The sequence below is a fragment of the Oculina patagonica genome, chromosome 4, assembly GCF_052425735.1.
Source record: "Oculina patagonica isolate OP01 chromosome 4, crgOcupat, whole genome shotgun sequence".
Lineage (NCBI taxonomy): Eukaryota > Metazoa > Cnidaria > Anthozoa > Scleractinia > Oculinidae > Oculina > Oculina patagonica.
Genome location: NC_135761.1, coordinates 52631848 through 52653805, shown reverse-complemented (window position 1 = coordinate 52653805; position 21958 = coordinate 52631848). Strand labels below are relative to the sequence as shown.

The 21958-nt window shown below is 38.6% G+C and overlaps 2 protein-coding genes across 2 annotated transcripts; one reads left to right on the top strand and one right to left on the bottom strand.

Annotated features, from left to right (window-relative positions):
* Positions 1–3269: 3269 nt before the first annotated feature.
* On the bottom strand, positions 3270–7714 carry LOC144650638 (uncharacterized). Its single transcript, XM_078510364.1, has 5 exons — positions 7242–7714; positions 5708–5802; positions 5062–5218; positions 4006–4069; positions 3270–3385 (listed from the first exon to the last, which is right to left on the bottom strand). The coding sequence occupies exons 1-5, from the start codon at positions 7683–7685 to the stop codon at positions 3339–3341; spliced, it is 807 nt and encodes a 268-aa protein (XP_078366490.1). The 5' UTR covers positions 7686–7714; the 3' UTR covers positions 3270–3338.
* Positions 7715–9595: 1881 nt separating this feature from the next.
* Positions 9596–21830, top strand: LOC144650610 (uncharacterized). Its single transcript, XM_078510335.1, has 7 exons — positions 9596–10068; positions 11239–11333; positions 14145–14301; positions 14933–14996; positions 16072–16379; positions 17517–17694; positions 20612–21830. The coding sequence occupies exons 1-7, from the start codon at positions 9631–9633 to the stop codon at positions 20680–20682; spliced, it is 1311 nt and encodes a 436-aa protein (XP_078366461.1). The 5' UTR covers positions 9596–9630; the 3' UTR covers positions 20683–21830.
* The last annotated feature ends 128 nt before the right edge of the window (positions 21831–21958 follow it).

Genomic DNA, 21958 nt, shown 5'->3' with positions numbered 1-21958 from the left:
ACGCTCCAGCCTGATGAGCCACTTGGCTCAACAGCAGGCTTTACCTACCCAAACATTTAATTCCCAGTGCCCACACTGTGAAGAACAGTAATCATGATAATGAGATACACAGTTCATCAATCTCTAAATTAATCTCACATGTTGCAATACAATAATAACTGATAAAATATATGTTGTTCATAGGCAAATTTTTACTTCACCAAAACCGAACTCAGTCATTAAATAATAAAACATTAAACACAGCTGTTTTGTTTTGTGGGTGTGTCTCACAGATTAGTTATTTGTTGTTATTTATAGTATCGGGAAATAATACTGTCACTGTTCCAATAGGGCCCCCGTTTGAGGGGGGGGGGGGTGGGACAAGCTACATGCAAAACTTTCCAGTTGTATGCTATGTACAGCTATAACATACCAGTTATGGTGGGTGTATGGATATTTTCTAGAGCAACGCTTTCTTTGTTCTAGTTTCTCTTTGAGAGTTTGTATATCTTTGGGAGGTAATGCACAAACTGCTAGATGATCATCCTCTTTTGATTGATCAACTATTTTTACTTTTATTTGGTGCTGTTGTTCATGGTGAAAAACAATACATAATATATATAAAGAAAATAACACGAATAAAAAATCATTCTAAAAAAAATGTAAAGGGCATATAACCGGGGAGCTCCGCTTTTAGGCTTGCCTAAATCTATATATTATTTGACTTTTTTCGAGTACTGAAAAGGAAGCCAGTTGCATGCACAATCAATGGAGCACGCTAAAATCATTTCATTGGTTTGAAAGTTTAACGAGTGACTGTCAAATTCTTGAATGAATCGAGTTGAAGTAAAACGACGCGACAACAGCGAAATTCACCTCTTTTTAACCCTCAAAAGGATATTGAAATGGCTAAAATTGCGAATCAACTTTGAGTTTGAAGCCTTAAAACAAGAATATCCAATCCATCTGGCCGCCAGCTTTTGATTATAGGACGTTTTGCAGAGTATTTGCTCGCTTCTGGCGCTTTTGTGGTGCAAACCTGCCGTCACGATGACACGAGCTGAATATTGAAATTTTGATTGTTAAAAGCGTTTGGAACTTATAAATTCACGGGAAAAGCTTGAACTTTCCTACATCATTGATTTAAATGTTCGACCCGACCTTATTCGACGTGAGCGTTGGAGGTGAAAAGATGTTTTAAAAGCTTACAGTGCCTGGTTCGCCGTGCCGTCCGCTTTCTCCATCAAGATTTCCACAAACGACAAGTTTGCCGAATTCTTTATTCTTCAGGTATGTCACTGACTTTTCTCCCTTTTCCGCCGAACAAAACCGATATCATGTCTTCAAGTCGCTTTGCGTTTTATTTTTTTGTATTTGTAGCTGGTTGTTGCGCCCGTTGTTGTGGCAAATAAAATTCACGAAACTCGTTAACATAATTTTTTTGTTGTTTAATTAGTTTGTTCTCGTTCGCTTCAAGACCTATTTCTTTGTAATCGGACTCTCTTTCGCTAGAAAAAGGCAGAAAATATTTGTGTTATTTCGGAAAATGGTTTCATAGCTCAAGTTTACGACGGAAAAGCTTTTTGTAGTAGCGTCAACGGAACTGAAAAGTTTTTTCGCTTGCGGGAACACAGCGGGCAATCCCGAGCGGTCAAGATGGCTCCATCTTGACCGCTCGGGTAGCCAATCAGAGCACGGGATTCGTTTCATCTTGACCGCTCACGGAGCTAGTCATATAATAAATTTAGATACTAATCGAGAGAGGGTCTAGTAAAGGTTTTTTTTTTCTAATCTACATAAAGTAAGGGTCTACCTTAATATAGGGTCTGGATAGGGTTTGATACATAGCTGGGAATTTGTCAAATGTCAACTGTCAGCTAAGAAATGGAACGTTTTGTAACAAAGGCCGAAATAATGACTTGTTAACCACTTGTTGTCAGAAAGCATATTAAGTTACAGAAACGCTCGAACCTTAACAACAATTGGCACTGATAGAAAACCTGTTGCCTATTCTTCTTGTTCTACAGTGTCAGTTCAAAAAGACCGCTGACGTTTGTAATTCTTGTGCACCCACTGCCTTCTCGATATCGACGTTGTTGTCTGAAATGCAAAGAAAATGTATCAGTTGCAATCAATATATCGTACATATTTTTGCACTGAATTACTTTAGTATCCTTAAGGTGATTGAACGCAGTTTTCGAAACTTTGGAGTACCTTTGATTTGATTCGCTTTCAAATTTATACCGTTGCAGCTGACGAGCCCGTCATTGACAATATTCTATATAAGCTTACTGGTTTTCGTTACCATGGCAACTAAGCTTCTTAGTTTGCAACTGGTGTCATTCCCTCAGGTAAAACAAGGGCGCCTTTGTTTGGAAAAATTTAAATCTGGATATGCAGTGGCCACCAATACTTTATTTCTCTACTATCTCCCTCGGTGCGCGTGCTCGTCGCATTACGTGGAAGCACTTTGCAATCAACATGAAACTTGATAACGGAAAATATAAAGAGATTGCTGTTTACATTTCACCGTCATGGTTGTTTTGTTCCTCGACCATCATGCACGCACTACCTATCGTCATACCATGAAATTCACAGAGCGCGCGCAAACTGTTTCCAGCCACCATGAATAATTTTAGCTAACAAGATCAGGACAAATACAAACCGCAAGCTCTTCTGGCATGTCTTATTTTTAAGCAACTATCCCACATTGCTCCAGTCGTTAACAGTGTAATAAGCAGGCCAGCAGTGATGTACAGAAGGATGTCAACAAGTTCCATCTGAGGCGGGGTCCATTTGGCATCGTGGTATTTGCCATAGCTATGATGTTCAATGCAGCGACTCTGCTTTGGAAAAAAGGTAAACAATCGTTTATTTTGCAGACTCATAAAATTTGGATTGCGGAGCAACTTTTGAGAAACTTTATGGATTTTGGAGCAACTTTCAAGCAACTTAATGGATTTTGGAGCTACTTTCGAGCAACCTCTTAAGAAATTGAGAGCAACTTGTGGAAAGCCCTAGATTGTAGGGAGAGAGCAAATCTGTCCTACCTGCTCCGGTGTTTTGCTTTCCCATTCTTTCTCTTCCAAAATCGTAGATGCCACTTGTTCCAACAAAGAATCTATTTCATCTTCTTCTCCAGCCACCTCCACCTCCTCCTCATCTTCATCGTTATCATCTGCCTTTATATTCTGTGCCCATTTTTTCAAACACTTATCAAACTCTCTGTGTCGTTTCTTTCTAGATCCTATTCGTGTAATTTTGGCCCCAATGACGGGTGAGACGCCAAGAACTTTTACAATTCTGAAGTCTCGTTTTGCACCTTCCTCTTGGCAGTCAAACAGCCATGCTTTGTCGACCTACCCATCCTGAAGGCTTAGAAATAGCTCATCCTTTGTGGGATACTCTGCAATGAAAGTTGGTAAACAATGTCACTCATACGGCCTTAATTTGGATCACTGTGGACCTGAAAAATATGATGTGCCGATTTTATGAAAATGTGTGTATTGATGGGTGGAAATGTTTGGGTTTCTAAATGGGTGTGAGGATCTATGAGTGGATTTGTTGCTGAATGGGTTGGTAAATTGGTTGCTAGATCTGATTGTGGATAGGTCGGTAGATTGGTAGGTTTATGGGTTGGTGGAAGGGTCGATGGATGGGTCGGTGACTGCGTTGGTGGATGTGCTGATGGATGGTTTGCTGGAGGGGTTGATCGATGGGCGGTGTTTGGCTGGAAAGAAGGGGTTAGTAGATGTTTTACTAGATGGGTTGGCGGATGAGCAGGTGAGTGGTTTGGTCTATTGCTACTTGGATGGCTTGGTGGATTGGTTAGTGTATAAGTAGGTGGATGGGTGTAGGGGTGGTTGCTTGATTGCTTTTTGCTTGCTTGGCTCGATATGAATTGCAACTTAAATGCTCTTGGAATGGATGATTCGTCCGAAGATTTTAATCAGAAGAGTAAAATTAAATTGAATTTATTAAAAATACGCGGCACAAATAAAGCATAAGCGAAAACAAGGGATGTACCTTTCAGTTTAGCTCCTTCAGAATGCGTTTCGAAGAATTCCTTGCTTCCATTAGGTATGCCTATCTGAAACAATTAATTAAACGATTTCATGTCTTTTCAGCAGCTTCAAAAGCAATGTGCCCTGTTATTAATTTTTCCAAACTTCGTTAGCATTTATTTGGAGATGCATCCAAATTGATGAATGAGTGTTTTCGTTCATTATATTCAAATAAGAGGAGACATAATCCTATCATCTTTAACAATTATTCCATCAGTGCGCATTGAATTTGACATGATGAAATACATACAAACCGACTGGAGGATTATGCAGCTTCTGGCCACACAAAGACTGTGCTCACTGCCGTGTATAAACGACTAAAACGAACTGAAAGGAATCCGTAAGCGACGCAAACTTCTTGACATAGTGTCGGCTTGAAGTTAGAAGGCTTCATTTCAAAGTTTAAATTATTCAATCGTTTAAGAAGCGTTAAAAGCTCAGGTACATTGTCCGGCCCCATAATGGCTATAGGCTTGAACATTACAGTTACAACATTACAGCAACGTCTCAGGGTGAAGAAACAGGGGACAACAAGATATGCTTTGAACTCTCTAACAACCAGAATGAAACAATCCATTGCTGATAGTTTTTTGCTTGCAGATAAAAGTTGTTATGTTGTTACGGCTTTCCTTATGGTTGCATGCGTAATTACGACGTACAAACAGGAAGTCGTTCTCGTCCCCAAAGCCACTTGTCCATCTTAGCCGGCTGAGCCTGGGCACGAAGAACAAGTGGCTCTGGAGACCCATGATTTCACTGGCAAGATTTTTAACAAAAAGAAGTTAAATCGAGCCAATCAAATCAACCATAGTAAAATCCCTTACAACAAAGGGATTTTAAAACAGTTAATTTGATTTTGCTAAATTTTATATTCATTTGTTGAAGATCTGGCCAATCAAACCATGTGTCCCCAGAGCCACTTGTTCCTCGTGCCCCAGGCTCTGCCGGCTACGAGGGACAAGCGGCTCTGGGACGAGAATGACACGAACTTTATTTATATTCGAATTCGTAAACAAACCTTGTGTCCAAACTCCTCATCCAAAGGACGCAGGCCATCGGTTGTAATGGTAGAGGAGATCTGGGCTGTGATAGATGACATCAGCAACATTCCAATGATCATCCACAGTGAGGCGTAAGCTCGCCCCATGAATGATTTAGGCGTCTTGTCACCATATCTTCAAAGGAAGTATGAAGGAACGAATGAATGAGTGAATGGATAAATAAATGAATGAATGAATGAATAGACATGTAAAATATAATAAAATAACTGCATTCTGCATCATCTCAAGTTGGTAATGTTTTAAATATTCAACGGATCGAATCAGTTGACTATTGAGTGAAAATGGTTTTATTTCAAGTAAAAATGGTTGTACTGAAATGAGTGAAACAATTGTTTTCTCTTTTTTAGAAAAACAGATCCAAAAAGTGCTCACACTTTGCTAAGTGAAAACGATACTCATGGCATAACGATAAAATACAAACTTCAGATTGCGAGAATGCGAGCAAACGTCAAGTTTGTTTTTAACCCATTTCCCGTTTGACACTAGCATTTTGGAAACGAACTTAAACTCTCGATTCGCAAGACCAATAAACGTCTTTGGCTTCATCTATGGCGATTTATCCACTGATGCATTAAATGTATAAACGTTTATACAAATCCTTACCCCACTGTTGTCATAGTAACAATGGCCCACCACAAACCCTCGCGTGTCCCGTTCCAAAAGGACTTTGGAAAATGACCAGAGTTTGCTTTGTGATCCTATAAAGACAATTGCGTGTAGATATAATTACAACAATGCGCATATATCACACATTTTATTTCAAGCTTAACAGGCAGCTTGTGTATGAATTAAATATCTCTAGCCGTGTGTTAAATGATAAACGAAAATTTTTCTTCATGTCTTTGGATCAGAATTAAAAAATCTTTCTTATTGTTTGAGCCTCTGTTGATACCTCGCCCATGTGAAAAATAAGCCGGTTATTTTTAGGCACCTCGGCGATATGTAATTTATTCACCTCGGGCTGCGCCCTCGGTGAATAAATCACATATCCCCTCGTTGCCTAAAAATAACCCTTACTTATTAACGTCTTATCATGTCTTATGATTCAACATCTTTCACTATAACTTGCTTGTTTTCGCTGTTTCGGCATAAACAGAAAATGGCAGACAATCGGATCTGCGAGGATTTAGTGAAATATATGTAAAAATTTTTTTATGTCTTCCCGAAAGTGTGTCCCGCAGGTTGTTTCATTGTAATGCGAGAAACAATCAAAAATAAATTATTGATAACATATTCACCATTCATCATTTACATAACGCACGACGAAGCTTCATTTAGGAGTGTAATGGCTCTTTTGATCGATTGTTTAATGTCGAATTACGTAGCGATTCCTAATAGCTATAGCTTATGTTATATGAGAATTGCTTAATGCTTCGCATGGACCAACTCCTACACGTGTTTTTGATCGTGCTTTCCAAACAAGCATGAAAGGACTCGTGAATATTAAACTTGTGAGCAAAAATAAAAGTATATACGGTGATGAAGTCTGTGTAATAACAATAAAAAGGCCACAATACGGCTTCAAACCCGGGAAATAGATTGAAGAAGGGACGCCTATATTATATCGCCACGAGCTGAAGTCATGTCTCAGAGAGCGAGGCAGGGGAAGGGGGTACTCAAATTTCCGGGCAGGCTGTGTCTCGATGTCCAAACCCTTACCATTTTATAAACCATTGTTGACAGAGAAGTTAAACATTTCGCCCTTTCGTTTACCTTCGATAGAACATTGTACCCCTTTTACATACCACCATTAGGGATACTGCATCACTTTTCTCATTGTTTTTACTTACCTTGAATAAAATCGATCGACCGTCCGGTGGGTCTGTTCGAGATATTTATAAGGCCCTTTCAAATACCTAAATTACAGTTTTCCCCAACCTTTTCTAACCTCCCACTTGTGAAATCTATACCATTTTATATTCCTGTAGCCTGAAAAAGGTCTACCCTTTCTGGTGAAGCTTCCCAGTATAGACCACTATATTGATTCGGATTCATGTGTGGCACAGTCATTCATCCCATAAAAAACCCGTAATCTCACGCGCAACTTGATTTCTCCTCAGGTATTTGGCCAAGTGAACTCGGCCTTCAGGCTCGCTTCGCGTAGAATGACAATACACAAGCTTCTGTTAATACTTACAAGAAACCAGATTATAATTCCCGATATTGCAGCAGCCATTAGGCAAAAAACAAACAGCTTCCATATTTGACCCAACGCAGATACGATCTGGCTTGCGATGCTGAACGATGCCTCCTTTGTAGCCAAGTAAGGTCTGGGTAGCACTTGCAGTGGAATTCGTGGATTCCCAGAAATTAAGGGAAAAGTTATGGTGATTACTGGCTCTGCGCAAAGACGTTTGCCCTTCTTCGACAAATATTTTTGAATACAATAATTTGTGTAATTTGTGATCTCACGAACGACATTTTCCCAAACCGTCTGGTTGCGTTTCAGACTTTCAGGAATAAACTGGAATGGAAACTTATTATCCCTTTTCAAGTTGACACAATCAGTTTGATTTTGTGAACGACCAGCCAATATAACGCTTACAACAATAAAAAGACGAATAAAAGCCTTTAAAGACATTTCTCCACCAAAGTCAAATCGTGCCTACTTTTTCCTCTTTCTCATAATTTTTATCACTAAATTATGCAGGAATTATCCTTAACCAGCCATTAGTTAAAAGCTTTTACAAGTATTGCCAATCATTTTATTAAACAAACACAAGCAGGTGGTGGATTCGCCGTGTTATGAAGACAGCTGAAATGTAGCCTCGTTCACATTTCGGCACAGATGAGTGAAATTCACCCTTATACATAAAAGGTCAGGGGGGGGGGGGGGTAGATGCCACCTAAGGAAGTCCACACGCTGCTAGGCATTTCTCAAAAAGTTGCTTAAAAGTTGCATATTTTTTTAGCTCTTTTTCCGATGTTTGAAATATGCTAAATTGGAAAACTAACCGTTTTCTTATGCAATTCCATTGCAACAGGAGTAGTTAAACCACTTATTTTGTCCTTAATTACAACTAAAGTTTAATGTAAACTGGAGTGATATATCCGAGAAAGTCGTACTTTTACTAAAACTGAAAAAAACAAAACAAACATGCTTGCTGGCGAGTCTGTAATGTTTTTATGCTAAAAGAGCCAAATGTGTCGATGTTTGGTTGAAGGATCATCGGATATTCCTCGGAAGTCTTCGGAAAGTTTCGAAAAAATCTTCCCAATAAATTGGAAATGTTACTTTTGCCTTCAGAAAACATAAAGAAATCTTTCGAATAAGGTATGGGGGAGTTTTTGAACACTTAAAGATACTGCGATCTCTCAGAATGGATATGTATAAGAAAAGTTCCCAAAAAGTGGCCGAGCAACTTGTGGACGGCCTAAGTACCATCCCTGGAGGTTTTCTTGCAAATTTAAAAAAGGGATTTACTTTGTGATTCTAAAACTCTCAGTAGCTGTTCATTAGTTACTTGCCAAAATTGTGATGCGTCAATTGTGTATCCAAGATTTTTAATGTTGCTTTGGTAACCGTGCTTTGTTGAAATCCAAGATGGCAGATTAAATGACGTGTATGACGTCATAGACAACGAATAAGTATCCGAGTAATATAAGCTCGGAGCTCTATAATTAATGCAACAATACATTTGATGTTTCTTATTAAAACGGAAACCTAACGGGGGTCCGTCACACTCCCCCTTGTACGCTCGTAATAGAGCATAACGCGGCGATGTAGTCGGTACAGCGGTTGCACGTATTACACACATGCACATCCGTGGACTCAGAGAATGTAGTAGCAGGCTCCCTGATGTACCCGGTGCGTGTTTAGAATACAGCTAATTCGAGAAAGTTTGTCGGAAACAAGCACAAAAGTGCACCTGACAAGACCGAAAGGTGGTCTGAGTATTCACCTGAATTTGCATATTGGCCTACAGGAAATGTACAAGTTTGTATTTTTGCACGTGAAGAATTTGTTTTTCCTCTCAAGAGGCTTTTTTCTGTAGCTTTACTTTTACTGTTGCATGTCTTTGAGTTTCGAAAATTCTTCTAAAATTCAGCGTGACTAAAATTACCTTGTTTCCACATGTCTGAAGAAAAAGAAAGCGTGAAATTCGCGTTTGTCATGTCGCCATCTTATTAGTATTCAGCTCGTGCAGTAGCTCTACCCATACTACCTTTCGGTCTTGTCGCGTGCACTTTTGTGCTTTTTCCGACAACTTTTCTCGAATAAGCTGTATAAAGGATGCGTTTTAACAAACGCTTTAAACGTCATCTTTCCAAATTCGCTTCAGCTTCTTATTCATTTTATGAATTATATTCCGTTGTATTTACATGCAGACGAGGCACACACGTCGTTAAATGACGTAGCGCGGAAACAGAAAGTGACATCTGGTTATGTTACTCAAATAAAATGATTGGCAAGCTTTGTGAAAAACTTTAACTATTGGCTGGTTCAGGATGATTTCTGCATGACGTTAGCTCTAAATAATATTGAAAGGAGGAAAAAGTAGCCACGATCTTCCTTCGGCAAGGAAATGTCTTTAAAAGCTTTTCTTCGTCTTTTTATTGCTCTAAGCGTTATAATGGCTGGTCGTTCACAAAATCAAACGGATTGTGTCAACTTGAAAATGAATACAAAGTTTCCATTCAAGTTTATTCCAGAAAGTGTGAAACGTGACCAGGCTGAAGAAGCCGTGCAAAAGATCACAAATTACACAAATTATTGCCTTCAAAAAAATTTGTCGAATAACGGCACACGACTTTGCAAAAAGCCAGTAGTCACTATCAATTATCCCTTAATTTCTGGGAATCCAAGAATTCAACTGCAAGTGCTACCCAGACCTTACTTGGCTACGAAGGAATCATCGTCAAGCACCAGCAACGAGGTTTTACGTGCGTTGGGCCAAATATGGAAGCTGTTTGTTTTTTGCCTTATAGCCGCTGCCATATCAGGAGTTGTGATCTGGTTTCTTGTAAGTATTAGCAGACGCTTGCGTATTTTTATTCCACGCGAAGCGAGCCTGAAGGCCGACCACGCAAGCTTTATTATTTTGTCGGCCATAGAGCTCACAACGATGGAATCAAGTTTCTGTGGGTTTACAGTCATTCTTTTACTTATATATTTTTCCATAGCGATGGACTCTTGCACACGAATTTTTACGGTGTTCCTTTGCATGACAAAACTGTTCAGCCTTTTCCGAATCTGATTGTCGGAGAAAGCAACCATTACGCGCCAGACAAAAAACATTGTTATTGCAGTTAACTCTCGCCTTGCGGACATCTCGCTATTACCGACACCCCGTTATTACGGACAGAAGCTGAAAGTCAGGGAAAATAAGAATTACTGAAAAAAAATCTCGCTACTATGGACTTTTTTTATTGCGGACACCAAATTGTGGTCCCCAAGGTGTCCGTGATATAGAGAGTTGACTGTATTATCGTATTATTATTTAAATTATCGACCACATATTCATCATTCACTCGCAATCTGAAAACAAAATTGTTACGAAAACGTTTAATTTAAGAATATAGAGTCAGTTAGTTATTGTCCAACTCTGAGTTAGCGTTTCTAGTGCGAGTTCATAAGAAACAATAACAAATTTTACTTTCATTATCTTCTTTTGGACATTCTCGTAACAATTTGGAATTGAGATTGCGAGTGAATGAAGAATATGAGATCGAAAATTTATCCTCTATTGCTTCTCAAATGACAATGGAACAACCTGTGATGCTAACGTAGAAAACATGAAATATTTTTCATTCATATGTATTTGAAGAAAGCTTGCATGTCCGATTGTCTGGCGTTTGAAAACAAATCGAAAAAAACCCAATTAAGTTAAAGTGAAAGATGTTGAAAAAACGTTCTATTTGACAACGTTTTAGCGATTTGTTTGCGTCAACCTCTCAGCGGGTCACGACTCATAAGCGTTTTAGCAGAATTGCAAGATAAAAACTTCGAATTTCTGACGCCAGATCTGATCACAAAACATGGAGGAAAGTTTTCGTTTGACATATAAAATTATTGCCTAGAGCATCTGCCTGTTTAAGTTGAGATCAAATGTGTGAAAAAAAAAAAATTTACCATCTTTATTATTTACTATGCGTATTGTTGTTTTAATATCTACATGCAATTGTCTTTAAAGGATCACAAAGCAAACTCTGGCCATTTTCCAAAGTCGTTTTGGTGCGGGACACGAGAAGGCTTGTGGTGGGCAATCGTTACCATGACAACAGTAGGGTAAGAATTTGCATATACTTTAAAATGTTGTTCTTTTTAAAACATCTGTCGAGAAAAAGCTGCAGAAGGACTTAAACAGCAAACGCCAGACAACAAACAAAAGGGGTAAAACCAGAAGTTCATCAAAGCTGGACTTCTGGTAAAACTGAACGTGATGTTTAATATTCTAAGTTCTTAACGTCCGGTCGTGGGAATATTAGAGTTTCTTCTTGCCTGTGATCCATTACTGGAGAAGTGGCATCTCATGCCAACAACGTTTCAGTTGTTCAGTTTGACATTTTTGACGTGTTTCGAAAAGAAGACCAATCAAACTCCCAGACGTGCGAGATTGGGGTTGACGTCACAAAAAGACTTTGCATCCGACGTCCACCTCGTCGCACGCTTTTTGTACTTTGGTGATTACGTCATATCAAGCAGAACTCATCAGACATTTGTCAAAACTAAAAACAAAAACTATTATGTTAGCTCCTTTTTAATTGGCGTGCATTTTGTTTAATGTTTAAGGTATCACGGAAGGAAAATTGGCGTTCTCGTTCTAAGTGAAATTGTGTGAAAACCATAAATGGTAACCCCAATAAAGTATAGATTTTCTGAAAAAAGCCTATAAGATTGTAATTGTGGATTTTGTTTTGATCATATAGACCATAATAAGCAACGTCAGCATTTTGTTTGTAACTATGATGTTACGCAACATTAGGTTTATTTGAGAACACATTTACATGAGAGCCTAAACTTTTTATGTGGAATTTGATGCACATATATTGGTTTACAAAACGGTGTCTCAGATTTTTCTTTTCTTGCTCCATTTATTTTTTTCGAATTTTTAATCCTTAAGAAACCCTAAAAACAACATTTTAAAGTAAAAAAAAATAATAAAAAATTAATGTAGACCAATATATGTAGATCAAATTCCACATTAAAGTTTAGGCTCTTACGTAAATGTGTTCTCAAATAAACCTAATGTTGCGCAACATCATAATTGCAAGCAAAATGCTGAAGTTGCTTATTATGGTCTATATAATCAAAAACAAATCTAGAAGTACAATCTTTATTCAATAAGCTTTCAGAAAATATATACTTTATTGGGGCTACCATTGATGGTTTTCACACAATTTCACTTAGAACGAAAACGCCAATTTTCCTTCCGTGATACCTTAAGCTCTGATAACTTGGTGAGTCTATGTTTTATTAGTCGGATCACCTGTCTAAATATAAAAAAGTGTTGTTATTGAGGTGGATTTCTACTGTCGCGTAACTTTTTGCGTACGTAAAACGTGAGTTTAAAAACGTACGTTGATAAATTTCCACTGTCACGTAAAAAGTAATAAAAAGCGTTTTTTACGTGCGGTGAACGTACGTAAATGCCCGCCATCCTGAATTTTGGCGCCGAAAAGCAGGGAGATCGCGGGTCAAAGAAATGGCGCCCGCTGTAGACAAGCGTTTCCTTCTCCTTTTTACCTACGGCAAAAACTCTAGAGAAGAAAAAAAGCAAGAGATACTAGGTATTAAAGAGAGTCGTTTCAATATCGTTAAGTTGGTGAATAGAGTGTGTTCTTGGCGGCCATATTGAGACAATGAAACAATAAATTGATTTTTCTTTTGGGGAAAAATCATTAACATTTTTATGCAAATATCTTTTATTGTTTGACTCGTCCAACATGGATGCCATGAAAACACTTTATGTCACACGTTAGTAAAAGAAATGCGTGAATATGACCACTTGTTATTTTTTAAATACTTCCGAAAGACACCATAAAGTAAACTAGGTAGGTATTAAAGAGAGTCGTTTCAATATCGTTAAGTTGGTGAATAGAGTGTGTTCTTGGCGGCCATATTGAGAGAATGAAACAATAAATTGATTTTTCTTTTGGGAAAAAATCATTAACATTTTTATGCAAATATCTTTTATTGTTTGACTCGTCCAACATGGGTGCCATGAAAACACTTTATGTCACACGTTAGTAAAAGAAATGCGTGAATATGACCACTTGTTATTTTTTAAATACTTCCGAAAGACACCATAAAGTAAAAAAAAAAAAAAGATTTGATGCGACCTTCCCGGATTCACGGTTCACAGCCTACGTGACCTGACGTTAGGCGTTTTCTTTCACTACTGCGTGCGTGTAATTTGGGTTGTATTCAGTTCTATAGATTATTGCTGGAAATGTTCAAACTTCCTAGACGAGAAGTGCTCCTACATCTGAATGTTTTCCCATGAAAATCGACGGCAATTTAAAACAAAATGGCGTTCTACATGGAAAGTGGTGTCATGTGACAAAATCCAAAAGTATGATTGGTTAAATCGCTGCGTAACCGCAGACAGCCGCGAAAAAAGTAAAACTCAGTTCAACTTCTTTGAAAACACTCGTGATTGCCACAAGCGTATACGTGCGTGTAACTTACGTAAAAACCTAGCAAAAAAAACGTGCCATTGGAAATTGGACAGCATAAAGTCGACGCACGTAATCGCGCGCGTTAAATTTTATTTTACGTACGTTAATAATTTTCACGTACGTTGACGTGCGTGGATAAAAACGCGACAGTGGAAATCCACCTACAGTGTACGAACGACTTAAGAGCACGTTTACGCAAGTCGTTCATACAGGGTCTCTAATTTTTTACGTAAGTAAACACACGTAGAAAATTACGCGTCAGTGCGAATCCAACTATAAAGGTATACTGTTACTGTTACTGTTGGCCAGACACTCACTCGGTCACTTAGTCTAACTTTCATTCGTCAGTCAGTCCGTCAGTCACAGTTTCCTGATTTTAAAAGTATTTTCCTTAATAAACAACTAATTTCATTGGTAGCTATGGTGACAAAACTCCTAAATCTTTTTTGGGGCGAACTTACGCCTCACTGTGGATGATCATCGGAATGTTGCTGCTGTCATCTATCACGGCCCAGATCTCCTCTACCATCACAACCGACGGCCTGCGTCCTTTGGATGAGGAGTTTGGACACAATGTATGTTACCTTTAAGTCATATTTACCACAAGGAATAGCCGAAAGCAGAATTGTTTGTTAGAGACTCGAAATTGTGTGTAGAAATTTACATTTATATAAATTGACGATATTTAAGAAGCCACATCAGCCCTAGCTTGTTTTCATGCGGATCCTCTATCCAGATGGAACTGGAATTTGGAAAAGTCGGTTTTTAGGATGAGGGAAAAATGGAGTACTCGGAGAAAAACGCTCCAAGCAAGGCGAAAACCAACAACAAAACTCGGCCCACTTCTGGCACTGGTCCGGAATTGAAACCGGGCCACATCGGTGGGAGTCGAACGCACTCAACACTTCCCTATTCCCGCTCTACACCGTGGCACAGAATTGCTTCATTCTGGAAGTTATAATTAGAAAAGTCCAGCTAGTATTTTGGACTCTCCTCTAATAAGACAAGAAAGAAGCGACTGTTGTGTGTCTTTTCCAGTTAAAACCAAATATGTGATAGGGCTGTTATATTTAAAAATTTGTGATTGGTCGATGGCAAATATAGTATTAGCAAAGACAGTGTGAATAAAAAACCACAATATTCCTATGCATGCTGTTTTTTTGGTTGGCGATGTGAGATTAAAAGACAAATATTTTATTGTTTCAGATTGGTTTGCCTAATGGAAGCAAGAAATTCTTTGAGGCATATAGTCATGGAGCCACGTTGATAGGTAGTTCTTAATTTTCCTTCTGATTTTTATTTGAACCTAAACCGTTTATTCAATCCAAACAAGTCATTTCCAATCCTCTACAAATCATAAACAATATATAGATTAAGGCAAGTTTAAAAGCGATGCACTCCAATTTTTTATTTTTACAATACCAAAAAGACAAGTTAGCGGCAAGAAATTAAAAGTACGGTGACCATTAGGTGCAAGATGAATGTTTTCTTTATGTGTTTAACTGTGCAGAAAAACAGCAATCGTATCTGTGCGTTCGGACAATCACGTGGTAATCAAAAGTTTTCAAATTGATAGGATTACCAAATTTTTATTCTTTTCTCATTGGAATTTACTTGCGCGCGCGGGATCTCCACTAAAAAGACATCTTCCAAAAGCGTGTTAAGTTAAGTCCAACCAACCAACCAACCAACCAACCAACCAACCAACCAACCAACCAACCAACCATCCACCAACCAACCAAACAACCATCCACAAACCAACCAACCAACCAACCAACCAACCAACCAACCATCCACCAACCAACCAACCAAACAACCATCCACAAACCAACCAACCAACCCACCAACCAACCGACCAACAAACCAACAAACCAACCAACCAACCAACCAACCAACCGACCGACCAACCAACCGACCTACCAACCAGCCAACTAACCACCAACCAACCAACCAACCAACCATCTACCAACCAACCAACTAACCACCAACCAACCAACCAACCAACCAACCAACCATTCAACCAACCATTCAACCAACCATCTGCCAACCAACCAACCCACCCACCCACCAACCAACCAACCCAGGAACCAACCCACCCAGGAACCAACCATCCAATCAACCAACCAACCGACCCACCCACTTACCCACCCACTAACCAACCAACCAACCAACCAACCAACCGACCGAACGACCGGCCGAACGACTTGCTAACTGAGTGCAACTAACTAACCAACCCACACATCCAACAACCTTCTTACGTTAGTCATACAGTCGACACTTAACAGTTCCTGAAAATAAAAAGACTTCTATATAATTTAACTTTTATTCTTCTTTATTTTTTTGAGAATACCCCACGGAGGATGATCTCTTTCGAGGCCTTGAGGACGGGATAGTCGACAAAATATGGCTGTTTGACTGCAAGCAAAATGGAGAAAAGAGGCAATTCAAGATTGTAAGGATTCTTGACGTCCCGCCGGTTATCGGAGCAGAAGTTAAACTGGCAGCAAAAAATAACAAAACAAAATTAAAGAAAATATTCGATGGGTGTTTGAAAAAATGGGCAGAAGATCAAGAGGATGACGGGGACGATTTGGAAAAAGCGGCTTCTAACATATTAAAAGCGGAAGAATGGGAAACTGAAATACCGGAACAGGTAGGGCAGGATCTCCCACTAATAGAGTAAAAACCATCGAGTTAGAACCCAACTTTTAAAGGGGTTATGTCACGCAATTTTAGGTTAGTTCGGCAGTGACCAAAATATTACAATAACGGCTTAAAATTGTAGAAAAACTCAAAAGAAACACGAAGGGGCATGTATGGGCAAAATTTAAGAAGATTTAAACGGATTGCGTTCGGGTAAACTTGAAAAACGTCGGCCCGACATTTTTCAAGTTTATCTCAGTTTGTATGAAAGTCACATTTAAAATGCTCCAAACTCATCCTTGTGTGTTATGTGGCCGTGATCTTTCCAAAAACCTGTGAAGAACCTACATAGAACCTGCATAGCCAAAATTCGTGCTAATTACCATTCCAAACAGCTGCCCTGCATTGTGGAGCAGTCTGCCTGTACGTATTAGATTGAGCAAGAACCTGTTTAGGCTAACTTGGGAAAATGCAGGTTCTTACCCATGGGTTTTTACTGTATTCGATTTACCGTATCTTTCATCCACACATACAATAACGTTCTTCACTAAAACACTGTAAAATCTGCATTATTAAAAACGAGCTGCATGTCAACGTTTAAGCATATGAACTACAGTTAAATGGTATGCCGGTTTTTCGTTCTGGCCGCGCAAACGCAACAAGCACAGTTCAAAGTAATAAAGAATTTAGCAAAAGAAAAAGGTTAAGTAACAAATCCCTTATTTTAGTGTGCAGTATCGCTGTACATTTTTAATCGTCTTTTGCTTCTTTACTTGCCAAAACACAGCAAGACTCGTACAAACATACACCAAAATGTCTGTATCGTATAACTTGTATTTGTAAACGGCGACTAAAAATTATGAACCTTGCCCATTTGTCTCGAAGCTTGCATGGTAAACGGACAAAACGGTCATCGCGAGTCTGTATTAAGCACTCGTTCAGTTCTATTTGGTACATAAGTTTTCGGTTTCGCCATTTTTATTGAAAACAACACATTACTATTAGTACTTTACAAAAAGAGAAATCAGGCCACTACATAATATACATTTTCTACATTCACAAAACACAAATACAAAGTTTTCTCCAGTTTGACAGACTTATATATGAGCTTGCAAATCAATTGCTTGCATGTTTCTTTTCAAAACAGCGAAGCTGCCTTGAAAAGTACAGTCGTGGCAAATACCGCGATGACAAATGGACCCCGCCTCAGATGGAACCGATTGATATCCTTCTGTGCATCACTGCTGGTCTTCTTATCACCCTGTTTGCGACTGGAGCGCTGTGGGAAAGCTGCTTAAAACTGAGGCATGCAAGAAAGTCTTTAGGTTTGTATTTAATTAGACTACGAGCCCGAGTTTTCTATAAGCAAATAGTCAACGAGGCGCAGCCGAGTTGACTATCGCTCATAGAAAACGAGGGCGAGTAGTCTAATTGTTTTAGTAGAAACTTTAAAGGATTGCAGTCCAAAACCTACAATTTTGTGCACTTTGAAGACAAAAATCAAGAAAATGCACCGCTTAAAGAGCTACTCGCGCGCGCGACTGCTTTCTATCGACGAATAGAAAACAGTGGGAGAACCAATCAGATTCGCGGATTTCCAATAGAACACAGCTGAGTTTCTACTAATTACTGTTAGTATAAATCTATCACGAATGCTGTTCTCTGATTGGCTACGCTACTCACTATCTATTCTGTTGTAGAAGGTGAGTAGCGAAACAGCGTGCGGTTGTCAACAGAATGGTCGCCGCTTTTTCGCTTTTAAATTGACTCAGGGGCACCCAACGGAATATTTCGTTAAAATATCTGTTCGGAAGACGATATGAGATCTAGAATTTTCGGAACATTCATTGTAAATTTTTTTGCTTGCCTGCCTTTCCTAGGATTTTCGAATATCTAAAAAATGGTATAATTGTTCATTTTTAACGGCTTTTTACTCTAAAAAGGTCACCTAGAATTTTCGGGAGCCTTTCTCTGGCTGGAATTTTTTCAAAAAGGTAAGTTTTGATCCCTATAACTTTCGGATCACTAGACTTTCAGCTAGGAAATCCTAACAGATAAAAAAATTTTAGGGGATAAAAATATGCCTTTATCTACCGTTTAAATACTAAAATACGTTCAACGGTGCTATCTTTAAGTGGTTTTGAACTATATTCTCGATGGGTGCCCCTGTTGACTGTAAAGAAGGACTTGAATTATTTACTATTCCAGGCGATGTTGGAGAAGATAAAGACTGAAACGAAATATGTAAGGAAGATTTTACACGGTAAGAAAAGCAATTAATAATAATATTCATTTACGCTTTTAAAAGCGGGCGAATCTATAATTTTATAACATTCAGAGATGCGTTTCACCGAGACATTTTGTGGAAATAAAGTTTAAAATGTCTTTGCAAACTAACACAGTTTCATCGTCCCATCGAGGAGCAGTAAAAGAAAGGCTAAACAGATTCGACCTGCAAGTTTTTTTATGCATCAATAAGACTTTAAATAAAACAACAAAATTGAAAGCGAATTCAAGGTTGCGGGCGACTCGTTCAACTTTCATAAATTTCTTATCGTTCACGTTTCCTACATTTAAAACAACTTGACTTCCAAAGGGCTTTTGTAAGTCAGTCTATCTTTAAATTGTCATTTTACAGTGAAAACCCGGCTTTTAGTTCAATTTCGAGCAAACGACGGTTTAAATAAATCGTGAATGAAATGCAAAGGCGCACACAGAAGCTAAACAGTGCAATGTGGTTTCTTCCTTGCGAACAACTCGCTTAACCTTTTTTAATCTTTTACGTTTTCGAATTTAAAAAAAACGTGACTTCCAAGTGCCCTTGTACGTCAGTACATCTTTCAATCGTCATTTTACAATAAAAAACTTGGCTTTTCCTTCAGTTTCGGGCATATAACGGTTTCAATAAATCGTGAATGAAATGCAAACGCGCACACAGAAGCCAATGCAATGTGGTGCAGTTGTCAATTATCCGCATGATGTGTGACTTATTTATATCATTATTCAATAAAAACGAGAGCCTGTCTTGTTGTTAAGTTTTGAACGTCTAGTAGATTTATACTAAAACAATTAGATTATTCGCTCTCGATTTCTATGTGTGATAGTTGATTCGGGCTTCGCCCTCATCAACTATCACACGATAGAAATCTCGAGCTCATAATCTAATTGTTAAATAACATACCTTAACGAACATCTCGTAATTAGAGTATACTTAAATTATAAAAGGATGGTAAAATAATTGATTTCAAAATTATTTACAATTATTCCATGAGCGTGCGGTGGATACAAGATGGTTGATAAACAAGGAGGCTCGAAGCACCAAATTGGCTATAACCACCTTCTATATAATAAGCACGCGTGGAACTGACATCTTTTCTATTTCAAACAACGGGAAATATCGGTACATCCTGCTAGTTTTATTTGGTAAAAAACACCGGAGGACGGTTATTGTTGACGGAATTTTCCGGACATATTTTAATGCCTGTTACCCAATGGCCGCTAAGCCAATCAAATCTCTGATAATACATTATCCAATTGTCCGACGTTTGATAATTAGTTATGGTAGACACTCACCACAAATTTGATTGGTTCTCATGTTTTCTGTTTTTCATTCGCTGTTAGCATAACCCAGCGGCCGTCAATTGGCAAAACGCGCGATCTGATTGGCTACACAGGTGTCTTGATCGTTAAACGGCTCTCGGAGCGCGCGCTTCAAAAAATCAACTCTAGCGATATCGTGTGTCTAATAGATCAGCCACTGGGTTATGCTAAAACAACTGGACGGCTCGCTCTCGGTTTCGCCCCTTGCCAAAAAACCTCGATATTGTCGTCTAATTGCTAAATGAACATGACTGCGCCTTAGCTTAGAGATACATAATTTGTAGGTTTTGGAATGCAATCCTTTAGAGTTTCTTCTGAAAAAAAAAAAAATAGACTACTCGCCCTCGTTTTCAGATAGCGAATAGCAGGGCGCTGAAAAGAAAGCTTCCTTCTTAGCACCCTGCGAATAGTCACCTGGGCTGCGCCTTGGTGATTGTTCGCTCATAGAAAACTCGAGTTTTTTATGAGCGAACAGTCAACAAGGCGCAGCCCAGGTGACTATTCGCAGGGTGCTAAGAAGGAAGCTTCCTTTTCAGCGCCCTGCTATTCGCTATCTGAAAACTCGGGTTCGTGGTCTAATTATTAAAAAATACATGTGTACTGATTGGATGAATTACAACTAATATGCTATCTTTATTTCAGACAACAATGTTGATATCGAAAAGGCAACGGGCGCACAAGAATTACAATCAACAGCGGCCACTCTGAACTAATATCTTAGAACGAGAAGAAATGGCAACAAGTCTTCTATCAGTGCCAAGTTTTGCGTTTTGTACCATCAAGTAGTTGACAAGCCTCCCAATCGCAGCCAATACTTGGTTCGTCACGCAACGCCTTTCTTCACTAAAAGAAGCGTTGTGTGACGACCCAAATAAAATATAGAAAAGGGATAACTTTTTTATAGGCTGGTAAACTCTCAACGTAGAGGATGAGGCTTTTTCTGTTGAGTTATCAGTCATTTATACCGCTTTACGGTGTTTTACTTTTTCGTCGGAGCCGCATAAGGAGAACTAGCAAGTGTACAAACTAAGCAACATGACGTCACAACCCCGTTCCCAGGGATTTTCCCTCGGAACGAGGCTGGTGACGTCATTATCTTTATTGTGCCAAGCTTAGCTGACGTGACGATTTTTTGAGCGCTGATTGGACAATAAGGACGGGTATCAAACGGAAAGCTTTTGTAAAATCTGATTAGCTTTTTACTGGTCACCCAGTTTAATGGTTAACGTTGTTACATAATTTACAACAAGCGAACACTAGACCTACTGTCAGGTAATATTGAATTAGCATATTTTAGTAGGCATTCGTCAATCCCGGAGGATTATGGATTAGGCCATTTCCGAGTTATCCTTTGCCTCTGTTTGAAAACGAGTCTACGTGCGAAACTATTCATATGAAAATGAATTTCACCTACAGGTGCATTTTCATGCAAATCAAACTCATTTTCATTTGAATGGTTTCGCACGTAGACTCGTTTTGAAACAGAGGCAAACCGGGAGAACTCGGAAATGGCCTATTGTGCCTTGGGTGTCTGTCTGGAACAGCGTCTATTGTGACTGTACAGTCCTATACAGTCCTATTAGTCCAAGCATATTTTAAAGTTACAAATAACTAAAAATTACGAAATTACGAAAAAAGACTAGTGTATTTGTATTTGAACTGGAATGCATTTTTTATATAGGTCGGTCAGATGTATTTATTCATGGTTTTTCTTCTTCTGTGCCACAGTAACGTATGCACTTTAACTACGTGACATAATTTATAATACTAAATTATATTTTAAACTCGATTAACTTTATCAACTATTATTACATGTATATGTAATTTGTACGATAAATCGTCAAGTAAATAAAAAAAAATATATAAGAAGGTTTTCACTGTTAGGCTGTCCAGCGCAAACGTTTAAGCAAGTTGATCGTGAGTCATTCGTTATTATATCCACTTCGACGATTTTTTTCGAATTAAATGATATTTTAACAACGCTAATGT